Source organism: Colletotrichum lupini, chromosome 4 (genome assembly GCF_023278565.1).
Source record: "Colletotrichum lupini chromosome 4, complete sequence".
Classification (NCBI taxonomy): Eukaryota; Fungi; Ascomycota; class Sordariomycetes; order Glomerellales; family Glomerellaceae; genus Colletotrichum; species Colletotrichum lupini.
This window is the reverse complement of record NC_064677.1, coordinates 1,140,969-1,153,726: the sequence shown is the minus strand read 5'-3', so window position 1 is coordinate 1,153,726 and position 12,758 is coordinate 1,140,969. Positions and strand designations below refer to the sequence as shown.

General features: G+C 52.7%; 5 protein-coding genes across 5 annotated transcripts; 3 read left to right on the top strand and 2 right to left on the bottom strand.

Moving 5' to 3' along the window:
• Nucleotides 1–114: 114 nt before the first annotated feature.
• Nucleotides 115–518, top strand: CLUP02_07459 (uncharacterized protein; the record flags this gene model as incomplete). The annotated part of the gene is made up of 3 exons (XM_049286454.1): nucleotides 115–213; nucleotides 262–286; nucleotides 355–518. 3 exons carry the CDS (start codon nucleotides 115–117, stop codon nucleotides 516–518), a joined length of 288 nt encoding a protein of 95 aa, XP_049143597.1.
• Nucleotides 519–1,528: 1,010 nt separating this feature from the next.
• Nucleotides 1,529–3,532, top strand: CLUP02_07458 (FAD binding domain-containing protein; the record flags this gene model as incomplete). The annotated part of the gene is made up of 5 exons (XM_049286453.1): nucleotides 1,529–1,678; nucleotides 1,771–2,256; nucleotides 2,356–2,801; nucleotides 2,910–3,118; nucleotides 3,252–3,532. The coding sequence occupies 5 exons, from the start codon at nucleotides 1,529–1,531 to the stop codon at nucleotides 3,530–3,532; spliced, it is 1,572 nt and encodes a 523-aa protein (XP_049143596.1).
• A 1,927-nt stretch (nucleotides 3,533–5,459) lies between these two features.
• On the bottom strand, nucleotides 5,460–7,178 carry CLUP02_07457 (uncharacterized protein; the record flags this gene model as incomplete). The annotated part of the gene is made up of 3 exons (XM_049286452.1): nucleotides 5,460–6,684; nucleotides 6,743–6,902; nucleotides 7,010–7,178. 3 exons carry the CDS (start codon nucleotides 7,176–7,178, stop codon nucleotides 5,460–5,462), a joined length of 1,554 nt encoding a protein of 517 aa, XP_049143595.1.
• A 3,230-nt stretch (nucleotides 7,179–10,408) lies between these two features.
• CLUP02_07456 (uncharacterized protein) lies at nucleotides 10,409–11,553 on the bottom strand (the record flags this gene model as incomplete). The annotated part of the gene is made up of 3 exons (XM_049286451.1): nucleotides 10,409–10,556; nucleotides 10,617–10,790; nucleotides 10,874–11,553. 3 exons carry the CDS (start codon nucleotides 11,551–11,553, stop codon nucleotides 10,409–10,411), a joined length of 1,002 nt encoding a protein of 333 aa, XP_049143594.1.
• A 62-nt stretch (nucleotides 11,554–11,615) lies between these two features.
• CLUP02_07455 (uncharacterized protein) lies at nucleotides 11,616–12,738 on the top strand (the record flags this gene model as incomplete). The annotated part of the gene is made up of 5 exons (XM_049286450.1): nucleotides 11,616–11,646; nucleotides 11,720–12,012; nucleotides 12,057–12,229; nucleotides 12,289–12,456; nucleotides 12,486–12,738. The coding sequence occupies 5 exons, from the start codon at nucleotides 11,616–11,618 to the stop codon at nucleotides 12,736–12,738; spliced, it is 918 nt and encodes a 305-aa protein (XP_049143593.1).
• Nucleotides 12,739–12,758: the final 20 nt, after the last annotated feature.

Below are 12,758 nucleotides of genomic sequence, written 5' to 3'. Positions count from 1 at the left end.
GGCGATCCGGAGTGAATATTGCCGTTTGAATAAGAATACATAGCTTTGATCCTCTTACTTAATACAAGCGTGCGGACTCAAATTATAGAGAAAGAGTTCGGGGGTAAGACAAGCATGAGGAACGCCAAGGGCCACAACCTTCATGTCAGCAAGCGGGGGTGTCATCGACAACCGGACTTATTGATAACTCCAGCCATGCTTAGATTGTCACCTGTTATGGCGCTACGTATATACTCAATAGTTCTGCCTAACACCTTCTAGATACTGATGACAACCACTTTGCTAGGTTTCCTTTAAGTCGCCGATCTCCCGGGTCCTCCACCATAGCTTAATTCCAAGAGTTGCTAAGCCCAGAGGTGGACCATCTAGATGACTTCGTTGCCCCCGACAAGCTCTCATTTGCTTCCGCAACACTACGAAGGGAATTGATCCGCCCCGAAGATACCGTAAGTGGTATTTGGACGCGCCAGCTCTTCTCTTTTCCCGCATATCTCCACTATCATTCGGGTCTGTTATAGGACACTAGAATTAACGAAGATGAAAGCTCGAATGAGGCCGTCGTAAGGGTGATTGTCTTTTCATGACCAAAATGGCTGATACAGTTTCTCAGATTAAGAAGCATTCGTCATCTAGGTAGCATGTGTTCGACAGCGAGGATACATTGGCGAGCGGCACTTCCTTCCTATCCTACCAGACACATGGAGCTTTGTTTTGGCTTTCCATTGGTATTCTTGCTGCACCGCAGAAATTAAGTCGTAGTTCCTGGAATTACAGCCATTGATTGGATCTGCCTCCGCGAGGCATTCCACCTCTAAGCATTAATATAGCCTCGAGGTGACGTACTCTCACGGCAATTCCGACTGTCCCTTTGGTACATGTAGTTACTCTCCATATGTATCCCATAATGGGAAGCCAATGTGATTATTGGTAGACTGGGTCTAGCATAGATTCTCCAGTGACAAAAAAGTAGCAACCGGACCGAAGGCTAACAAGATACCCTCTATGGTTCGGCAAGTCTTGAACCAATTATTAGACTCCTTCCCTAGGGGCCTCTTCGTAGGAAATCCACTTTCGGATACTTCCGCCGTAACGCCATGTTGAAACCAGAAGGAGGCAAATTGGTGGTAGTTCCCCTTCTTTGAAATTGATCTGCATATAGCGAGTTATGTTCCCGATTCAATGTCACCTGCCAAGTTGGATAAACAAGGCTCGGTTATCGCTTTTTCTTCTTCTTTCTTGGGCACTCCGAGGCCAAGCGTTTATATTCCTCTTCAATCCCCGAGGACCTTGTCAGCAAGGGACATAATCTCCATACCGCCGAAAGTCATCAGCAATCCCAATATGCTGTCCCGTACGAGGTCTCCGACTCTCTGTGTGGTGTCAGCGTTCTGATATTGACAACTCGAACTTTTCGTTGCACCTCAATGGCGGCCCTCCAATAGAAGGACCCAGAACTCAGAAGTATAAGATCTGCGGACAGCCGTCGCCATGTATCGTTCTCGATCCGCGAAGTATTCAAGTTGTGAAGATGCACCCTACCGGACTACTCACTCCTTGCCTCCTAGCCGGCTCCGCCGCCGCGATTGGCGTACCAGCTGCAGCAGCCGAAATCCCAATCGACTGGCATCTAAAAAGATCCCAGCTTGCCGAACCAGTCTCAGCATCATGCGTGCAAGCCGTAAGTTTTCCAAACCTTTCCTTTAATAGGTCTATCTTCTATCATCCATAAAAGGCACATGAAGCTGAGGATTTCTCTTTCCATCAAACCAGTGCGCCCAGCTCTCCGCCACATTCCCTCCCTCCCGCTTCCACTACCCAAAAAACGACACAACTTTTGCAATCTGGGACGCCAAACAGCAAGAAGTCCGCCCAGCATGCCGCGTCGAACCCATCACCGCGCCCGACGTCTCCCTCATCCTCAAGACCCTCGTCGATAGTTGGTGCCACTTTGCCGTCAAGGGCGGCGGCCACTCACGTAACACGGGCGATTCCAACTCCATTGCCGGCGTCACTATCGACCTCGACCGCATGAACTCTGTCGATGTCGTCGGTAACGGCACCGAAGCCCCCACGCGTGCTAGGGTCGGTGGTGGCGCGACGGTGATCCAGGTCTATCAAGCTCTCGAGGGGAGGCAGTTGTCCTACGTGGGTGGCCGGTCCGCGACTGTCGGTATCGGCGGGTTCACGCTCGGCGGAGGAACGTCACCTTTCTCGAGTCGGTACGGCTGGGCTTTGGATAACATTTACGAGTACGAGGTGAGTTGAAACATAACACCCTGTCATATTTTGCATTCCTTCTCGCCCCATCAGAAAAGCCAGGAGAGAACAAAACATCACTAACAAGCTCACTGAAAGGTCGTCCTTGCAAACGGCACAGTCACATCAGCCTCAGAAACAAGCAACCCGGACCTCTACTTCGCCCTCCGTGGCGGCAGCAACAACTTCGCCATCGTCACAGCCTTCACCGTCCGCGTCTTCCCCCAAGATGCCGTATCCAGCCAGCGCGCAACATACACCTCCGCAAACACAACCGAGCGTGCCCTCGACGCCATCCACGACCTCTTCACGAACCCCCAACTCACCGCCGACATGGACATGGCCTATGACTTCTATTACATGTACAACCAGGCCTCGGGCGCCTTCTCGCTCATGGGGTCGGAGTGGTACGCTGACCCGGCGGTCGCAGAGCCGGCGGTCTTTAGGGCTATTCGTAGTGTTCCCTCGACAACGAGGACCGCGAGGTTGGGGTCCATGGCGAATCTTACTGGGACGCTGCAGCCGCCTGTCTTGGGTACCACGCGGTATGTCTTACTGTTTCTGTTTATTTCTTCACCATGTTCTGAAGTCCCTATTTCATTCACCTACTAGGACTGCAAGAAACGTGCTGACTATTGATGTTTCCCTCTCAGCCACCTCTTCGGCACAATTAGCACCCTGACCTCTCGAGCCCTTCTCACCCAGGCTTTTGCAATCTTCAGAGAAGAAGTCTCCGCAATCTCCAGCGTCGAAGGCCTGGCCCCGAACCTCATCTGCTACCCTCTCTCGACGACCGCCATCCAGGCGATGAAGCAGCGCGGCGGCAACGCACTCGGCATCGACCAAGATGAGCCACTCTACAGTAAGTGGTCCAATACTCGCTCTTCCTCCCTCCCTCCTTTGAACACCCTCTGGACTCCCTTCACCCATCACATATCCAAATTTTCTCCACTTGGTCATCCCCCTAGGCTAACGTCCACTTCTTTTCCCCCCAGTCTTCCTCGTCTCAACAGCCTGGTCCAACGCCCAAGACGACGCAGCCGTGGGAAAAATGACGGCAAACGTCCTCTCCCGCATGGAAACCTACGCCCAAGAGTCCGAGATCTCGCACCCTTACCTGTACATCAACTACGCGTCCGCAGCGCAGACGGACAAGGTCTATGCCGGGTACGGCGAGGAGAATGTGCGTCGGCTCAAGACTATCGCTCGCGACGTCGATCCGGAAGGTGTCTTCTCGTCCGAGGGTCTCTGGCGTGGGTTTGTTAAGTTGTTGTGAGGCAAGCTCGCCTATTAAGCCGTTTGGTTTTGGCGGCCGCCGGGGGGGTTATGTATGTTGTAGATACCTACGCATGTCAGCAGATTAAGTCTTTTCCGCCTGTACGAAGAAGGAATAATTTCTTTTCCTTTGATCCCCGCTTGATGCCCTTGAAGGAGTCCGTTTAAAGAGAACTCAGAAATCTGCCATCTGTCCAACTTCCCGAGTGACTCAGGAGAGCTGCTTGTGGGCTTCTCATCACCGTTCTTGACGTCTTGTGCACCCTTGGCAGGCAGATCTACCTTATCCGACATAGCACACAGCTGACCCGATGGTGACAACTCTTAAGAGCTTCTCTAGCTACCTTATTTGCTTCCTGCTCCACCTTGATTGTCACGAAACCTTCCAGACCCTGCCAATTCACTTCCGTTAGGCAAGACACCTCATGGCTATCTCTTAGGTTATCTCGCATCCATATCGCGTAAAGCCTCAGGAATGAGCGCACAATTGAGACAATAAGAAAAGTCCCGTTCCACGATGCACAGCAAGGTGTCATATGACTCACGATCAACTCAAACGGTAGCAAAATGGAAGCTAATGTTGACAGGAGCACTTCGTTCTGATACCACTATGGATGCAGTCCATCAAGGAGATTATAAGAGATACCCCCCTCGCCGAATGCTAGATAATCCCAAACCCTTCCTATGATCAAAGATTGGCGTGATGTGTTGAAGTTCTCTTGCCAACTTTTTCAAAATCCTCAAGACAAAACATCACAATCTGCCAGGAAGGGGTTTGATACTTTAATTGTAACCTGGGCAAGTGGGCGCCCAGATCGTCCTTCTCCTTCCTAACCATCATACCCAGTCGGCGCCTTCCCTCGGTCGGGTGGTTCCTTCTGTGGGAAGGCGACATGGCTGATGGTAGACAGGCACGCCCCGATTGGACCACGGGTCGTGTTGAATAAGGTACCTCCTCCCAAGGTATCTTTTCCTAGGTACTGAAAGTGCGGTGATGATAAAGCCCACGAGCATCTTTTCCAGAATGTATCTGGAGAAACTGTATAGATGGCAGGATTCTGAGTTCTTATGAAATGTGCCAAGCAAAGGTGAAGCAAGAATGAATTCGTTTTTATTTAGATGTTGCTCGTCCTTTACTTTGCATTTTCAGTTGTCGTTGACTCAGTCTGCCAGCGCGAGATTTGGCCATATTCAGACATGGACTACCGTACTGCTTCTCTGCCTATATTATGCTTTATTTTTGACATTTTATCATCGACTCATCAGGAGGTCAGTCAACAGTGAAACCTTAATGGCATGCAAGGCCGAACATCAAGCGATGTGGGCTTCTGTCACATATGCTACTGATAGAAGTGGAGAGGCGACCTGGTGTTAGACTGGCGATAACTTCTCACGCAATGGCTCCGGGAGGGAAGTGTCTTGTGGATGGATTCGTTGGAATAACCTTAATGCGAATAGGTATCTCTCAAACATCAACCTACAACGCCTACAACATGGACGCAATCAATGCGATGCAAATGCAATCCCCCCCTTACGACGCCCGCCTCACTCGGACTACCATGAAAAGAAGAAACACGTTATGAGGACCAACTCAACTTGATGATTTGCCTCCTAATGATTGCCGTAAACTCATGACGCAGGCCATATCGTGCCCGAACCTTGCTAGCTACCACCAAGAAGGAAAAAAGTGTCCGTCTGCTCAGAATGTCCAGACAACAACGATAATGTTCTTGAGCAAGCTGCGAGAGAACCAATGGGAAGCCAAATCATCTCAATGGGCTAGGTTTTCCACTGGATAGAGAGAATAAGACCGCCACATCCTGATGTGGCGTCCCTTAAAAACGACGTCCGCAACCCTGATTTTTTTCGCACCCAGATACAAGAGGGAGTCTCGACTCCAGAAATTGAAAAAAACACGTTTTCATCATCTAGACGTGGTGATGACGGTGCTGGTGAAGGTGACGCTTGGCGCGCATGGCGGGAGCCGAGGCCGACGGAGTAGGAGTCACAGTCAGGGTAGACGTGATATCCTCGTACTCCGTGACGTAAACAATGTCCTCCTCCCAGCAGATGATGGAAACGGTGTTGACCGCAGTGATGGTCTGAGTAGACACGCAAGACATACCGGGAGCAGAGGAGCTGGCCGGAGTAGAAGTGGTGATGGGCTCAAAGACCGGGGTGGGAGTGAGCTCGGGAGTGGGAGTAGGCTCAGGAGTAGGGGTGGCCACGGCCTCAGCAGCAACCGTCTCGGAGACAGAGCTGGATGAGCCGTAGGGAATCTTGCCAGTCTCCTTGAACACTTCACCGGGGAGAGGGTTGGAGGTAGCGGTCTTGCCAGGCTTGTAGGTGAGAGTGGGAACGGTGGGAGCCGCAATGGTGGAGGTGGAGCTCACGGGGTCAGCGTTGCCGCCCTCGGACGAGCCGTCACCGTATGTGATGGGGCAGTTTCCAGGAAGCTGAGCATCGGGGCCGGTGACATTGTCCTTGGCGACGAGATCGGGAACCTTCATCTCGCACTGCTTGGAAGTGGCCTCGTCCTGGAGACTGAAGACGGCGCAGTCCTCGATGCGACCGGACAGGTTGGTGCAGGTGTCGACGGCAGACTGGAGGAAGTCCTCATCCCAACCGGAAATGAAGTCGGCGTGGTATCCATATCCCTGAGTATCACCGTTGGCAATGACGAAGCGGCCAGAGCGGTCCTTGAAGGCGTAGGTGTTCCAGATGACCTCGTACAGAAGGTTGGGGGTCGAGGTCTCGAATCCATCAGGGCAGGTACCATCAATGACAAGGTCAGGGTAGGCCATGTGAGACTTGTGATCAGTGGAGTCGACGTCCTTTCCGTTCCAGCACGAAGGGAACATCATCTCGAACCGAACGCCATTAGCGCAGTTGGCATCGAGATAAGTCTTGTCGGGAAGGAAGTGACGGTAGAGGGTGCCCTCGGGGTCACGGCCATAGTTGAGGCAGTTGAAGCCAATGGCACGCTGACGAAGAACAGACTGGTCAGTCTGGCCGAGGATAGCCCACTCGGACTTCTGGGGGTCGGGCTTGGAAGGGTCTCCAGCAGTGTAGTTGCGGCGGTTGGTGTCGCCAGCAATCATGCGGAAGCCAGGGGGGAATGCCTTGATATCCTTTCCATTAAGAAGGTAGTACCTGGTGCAGTCAGTATCAAGTACTTTGTGTGCTGCTTCGAGAGCAATGAGAGACTTACGCAAGCAATCCTCCAACTTGATCAACAAGCTCGAACTCTCCAGTGGCAGAGTCCTGGAAGTACAGGGCCGGGTGCCAGTAGGCCGACTTGTCCTGCTTGACACGGCAGGAAGTGCAGTCGCTGGCGGTAAGGTCGCCAAAGTCAGCGGTAGGAGAGATGCCTGATTCTGGAGTTAGCGACCCATGAAGATAAAATAAAAATAGTGATGCTGTGGTGATAAGAAGGCAGGCGCATAGTTCAAATATCACAAGGATTCATTAAACTTACCGCCAGAACCGTGAATAGCGTGAACGTGAGGAGCGGCGCCACCAAAGGACATGAGAGGGTCGACACGAGCAAGGCCAACGCGGCCAGGGCACTCCATGCGCCAGAAAGCCTCGGCGCTGTTGATGAGGGCGCTGACAAGAGCCAGAGCCTGGGTGTTGGACAACTTCATCGTGGCGATTGATGAATATTGTCGAGGGGAAGGTTGTGGTGGAGAGATGTGAAGGGTGAGGTGAGATAAGGTGATACAAGGGTTGAATGGGTATCAAAGTAGGAAAATTCGACTGAAAGACAAGTCCGTTTGCTGGTCTTGAAAAAGATCTGAAGAAAGTCCAAGCCCAGTTGGATTCTTGAAGGAAGGCTGGAGAATGAGAGATCTTTGAGAAGGTCAGCTTTGCGCAAACGATATTTGTGAGTTTTCCGTCGAGGTGTAGTGCAGTGTGGTGTGTTGTGAGTTGTGGGTGAGGAAGTTTCTCAGGCAGAGAAGAGATGCGACGCGTGGGTGATATGGAGGCCCGGCTGCTATTCACTGAGGAAGGAACAAGGCAGGAAGCAACAGAAAGTGAAGGGAAGGTGCGATGGGTTAAGCGAGGCGCTGATTGGGTCGTCGGTGAAGTTGGTGATGGAAGGAGGGAAGGAAGGAGCAGGTGTAACCCGACTCACCTGTGACTTCTTCTTTTGGACTCTTCAACAATGAAATCAGGGTCAGATGTTAGAGACAAAAGGGTCCTGCAAATCTGTTCGGAATGACGACAAAAAGTTTGATCTTTCCAGGTGATTTTCTTCCGTCAGCTTTTGCGCTTTCCAGTGGCCGGGAGTTGGTTTCCTGGACACGTGACGGATTTTAATGGTGGAGGCTTCGGCGGTGGCTCGGTGAGAGAGTTGGCGATGTTTTTCGACCGGGCTCGGCAATGTCTAAGAGACTTCGGGTTTGATCCTCAGCAATGCTGATTCGAGGCTGCTACAACACAGAGATCCTACGATATTCCGTCGTCGATGTCCAGCACCACCGGCAGAGTTCAGGTTCGGGATGTGTTGAGTGAGTGCGTTTCTACGGCTTAGACAGACCTCCGTGAGTCAGGTTGGCGAATTCGGCGAATTTGGCGACGAAATTGCTGATTCCTTTTCTTATACCGTCACAGAGTACGTTCCTACTACGACAAGTTGATTGATCTATTCGTGTTGGCGTCGAAAGATCGACACGCGAGGTGGTTGCGAGGCGATGCGCGGTGTAAGACGATGTCGTAAAGACGCTAGTCGGAAGGTCTTGTTGCGAGGAAGCGGGAGGTTGGAAAACCGTTACGATGATACCAGAAGTTGGCGAATTCGGCTTTTCGTCTTGTCGATCCTCCTATGAGTTTGCCCGAAAGTTCGAGGCGAGAAACAAATGCGATCAACACACACACACCAAACGGGGTCCAAGAGAAATGAATGTGCTGGTTAGTCCTGACTACGAGTAGCAGGAAAGCCAAGAAAAGGAGCGTAATCCGCAGCTTGTGGATTTTTCTTGTCAAGGTTTAAAAAACAGAAAAAGGAATGGCTGAGTGCGACGACCCTAAGAAGAAGGGCGAGGCCACAAGTGCGAGAGAGCGAGCGTTGAGAGTGAGCGTGATTTGAGAGAGTGACAGTCGAAAGACCCCGTGTAGGTGACGAAAGGAGGGGGAGAAACGAGGGGACAAGAAGGTGAACACTGGAATGAAGGTGATGCAGAAAAAGGGCATCTAAAGAGAAGGAAACGGGTGGGCAGGTGGAGTGAGAGACATGGCTAGAGGATATGGCATTTCTGGTGGTGGGATGCAAGGCGGGAACTCTCAAGGGGGGTGGGAAGGGTGAACGGGGGGCGCAAGACAGGGGTCGAGGGATGGGATGCCGAACGAGGTTGCTAACTTGCTGGAGCCCTTTTTGCTGTGCAGTTTACGGCAACTTCTTCCACTCCCCTTTCGCCTTGTTCAGGTCTTCCTATTCCTCTTGCACTCTCATTTGGACGCTACGCAGTAGTCACTATCCGTACTGCGTAGGTTACTTTGGAAAGCAGGCACCACCATGCCATGGCTCATCTCCATTGATCCCCGTTCTTGGCCACTGGGGGGAACGAGCGAACAAACGGGGGAAGCGGGCAGTGACTTCTTACAGATGAGATGAGATGGAGCGCTTGCTCAAGTTGTTCTCTCCTCGCTCTTAGCCCCGTTTGGTTTGGTTCTACCTTCCGACGAGGATAGCCAAGCAAAGGCAAAGGAAATGGGGGAACATGGGGTCACGAGAAGAAATGGCGCATTCTCTTCCCGTTCTCCTCGAGAACATACATAGTAATTACACCTTTCTCTATCTCTCGCCCTCACTATCAGGGGTCTGGGATTGAGCAACGCTGCGCCTGCAAATGCCAGTAACAGGTGTTCGTCTGGTGGTTCCTACCTTAGAATTCATCTGTTCATTGCGCCAATGCTCAGACCAGACGAGGGCACTGACTGCCGCTACAAAGGAGTCGTGGACCTCATGACCGGGCTTCTGGTGGGTAAGCGTCGTTGCTTCTCTGGCCTCTGATTGAGGGGTCTCTTGAAACTCTCCTTCTTGGCTCGAGATTGTGTTAGTGACAGCGGACGACAGCCGCCTCCTGTCTCCGAGGTGCAGCCACTGCGACGCAACCACTGAACGATTGAACCAGGGCTCTGGCGGCCAGCCTAGGTAGGGTGGTAAGGTACTCCGTATGTGCCCTCAATCCTTCCAGCATGGAACGGCGATATGCCCCAGGGCAGTGGTCGGGCGAACAGTGTGTGTGGTCGGGATCGCTCTGGATGTGGGTTGGAATAGATTAAGGCACTGCTTCAAGGGGCCGGGCCAGCGCGACGCGACCAGGATCCTGCTGGCCGTGTGACGTGGGCAAGCTGGGTACATGGCGAATGTACCGGTGGTGTGGGAGGTGGCTTGTACCCCTCGACGTTTGGCTACCACAGGAAAAGTACCTGAAGGCTTGCCGCTTGCCGCTTGGCCCCTCGCGGCCTTGCCCCCTTTGCATATCATCCAATGCTTGATGCTTGACTCCATGGAGCCAACCACGACGCCTTTCTGCTGTACTCCAGACGACGGCGGACGCAGGAGTCGAGGGTATACGAGAAGCGAGAGGCGAAAAGGCGAAATTTCTTGTACTCTACTCTATAGTCTATACAACGACAGACTATAGCGTAAAAGAAGCATGAAGCAATGACCAGAACAGAGAGGCGAAGCGGCGGCCTTGGATCCATCGCAGAAGAGGAGACCGACCCATATGGGTACGGACATTGCAGATGGACCATTGCAGCACTGGGTTAGACTAAATGCGAGGATGGCCGGCAATGCCAGTGCGAGTCTGCGAGATGGAATTGGGTTGCTGAGCATGGGACGAGATGAGTTATGACTGTGAGAGACTCAGCGGAGAGGTGCGATGACGAAGCGCGGATGGGGGATGTTGATCATGCTGCGCCGTGCGATGCGCCGCTGCGATGCATTTCGATGTGTCGGGCAGCCGGTGCTGGCGGCGCAGCGGCGCAAGCTGGTCAGACACTGCTGTTGGAAACTTGTGGCTGCTTCACGTTTGTATCGCTGGCCTTACGAGCCAGCCGAAATGGAGGATCACGGCGATGACACCACATTGCAGGCTGTTTGGCCAGTCCACGTTCGGGTTACGGCTGCATCGTTGCGCATCGTGCATGGCACCAAGCATTTAGCACCAACGGTTTGGCGGGAGATGTGAAGGACGGTGTGATGCGATAGCTCGGGGTGTACCGGCGTAGCCTGCAGAATTACACTACTTTTGATCAGTACATGTGCCGTACGGAGAAAGGTAACTAAGATCATCATGGAAATACCGCGAATGGCTCCAGATTGACAAACGCGATATGCAGGTACCGGCGGTTGCATCCACAACCGCAGCCACCGTGCTGGGCATGGGCAAATTGGGGGCCACTTGAGTAACGACCCAAAGGAGCAACCAAATATCCGCATTGCAGATGATCACAGATGGACCCGAAGCCAAGTGGTCGTATGGAGTAGAAAATGGAGATGATGAACTGGAGTCTTTTAGATGGACAAGAAGAAAATGTCAAGCCAAGAGAAGAGACACCTCGATTCCCCAGGGCAAGAATCCCGGAGCCCCTTCTTTCTTTCGTCTGAGGATCTGCAGCCAATGACACGGTGTGACGGGATGCTCCTGTCCCGGTGTGGGGGGAGGGAAGGAGGAAGAGAACGAAACCTGCCTTACTTGAGAAGGAGGGACGAACACGCCAACTGTGACTGGCTATCACTGCCGTTCCTCCGTTCGTTCCATTCCTTCCCCTGGTCTTGTAGCTTCCATACCAGCGCATAATGGAAGGAGCAGCGCAGTATGGATAAACCCCATGTATGGTACTTTGCCTTACTTGGGGAGGAACTTGGGTACTTGAGCCGTTGGTTGTGCGTCCCTCTTGCCCCCTTTTGAAAGGTACTTCGGGGGAAGGCAGGAACGGGGTCGAGAGAGGGGCAGGAGGAGATCTCACTTTAGGTACGTACTCCACCCGGGTGGGATCCAATTGCATGGAACAATGCAAAAGCCAATCACGCTCCTTTCCCCCCTGACAGCTCTTGACATTTTTGACCAATGAAAATGGTGTCCGCTGCCAGACCAGAAGGTCAGATGGGGCCGAACGGGCGGCTGGGATCTGCGCTAACGTCAGGCATCTGCAAGCTGCCCGCCTAATGCAGTAAAGTCCCTCTGGAAGCCAAAATTCCCAGCAGGCGCCGGCTCCGACGAGGAAGTCACAATCAACGTCCACAGAGAGCGACTTCTCAATTTGAACCAGGGGATAACACACCGGCGCCGCAACGGACGCTTTGTCTTTGCCTCTTTCAACCTATCATCCATCCTCCGGCCACCCGACCCCGGATCATCTTCGCCCTATAATCTGCTGGCCATCTTTAATATGGATATCGGGATCAATCCACGGCAGCCACGGCAGGATAGCTGCACCAGACCTCTGCACCTCTACGCATGCGCAGTAAGCTCTGGAATCTGGTTCCATTGTTGCGTAAAGGTGCGCAGACGAAAGAAGCAATCACGGTTCACGAAGCAATCATGCCCATTTTTGCGGCAAATTTGCGCCGCGTAGATGCTAGAAACGATGAAACCACGAGATTGCTATTCTTCTCCTTGTCATTCGGCCGTGGTACCGAGCAAACCCTCGCTACCTTACGGATATTCGTACCCGCTTGGAAGTTGGCTCAGCTGTCATCGGGATGACCGGCCACCATGCTCTCTGTGCGCCAGGAACAAGAGAACAAACCCCTCGAATATTCTGGCGATCCAAGGAGATTATTTGTAGGGCGACACATGCATCCTCACATGGATCCCGGAAAGACCAACGCTCCGCTGCTGCTCAGCGCCCACAAACATACCTCGTGCGGCTGAGCCTCGCGCCATTACCCAGTGATGAGGAGCCAATGTACGAATACTAACATGCAGACACAGCAGTCAAAACGAGCCCTCGCACTACAGGCACTTAGCTGAGCCTTCACCTTCTTTCTTGGCAGCGAACATCGAGAAGGAAACAATTCCATCACGAGATTTGAACCCCCCTCCTTCGCACGACATCCTTGGGCCGGACCCTAATCCAGAGACGCACACAACTGCCTGTCTCATTTTACTCGAGGCAACGGTCGCCACTTGGCACCCTCGTGCGACAGCGCGTTGTCCCCCCTCGGTGGCTGTTCAAGCCTGGCGTTAATCGCACGAGACAGAAGCAAA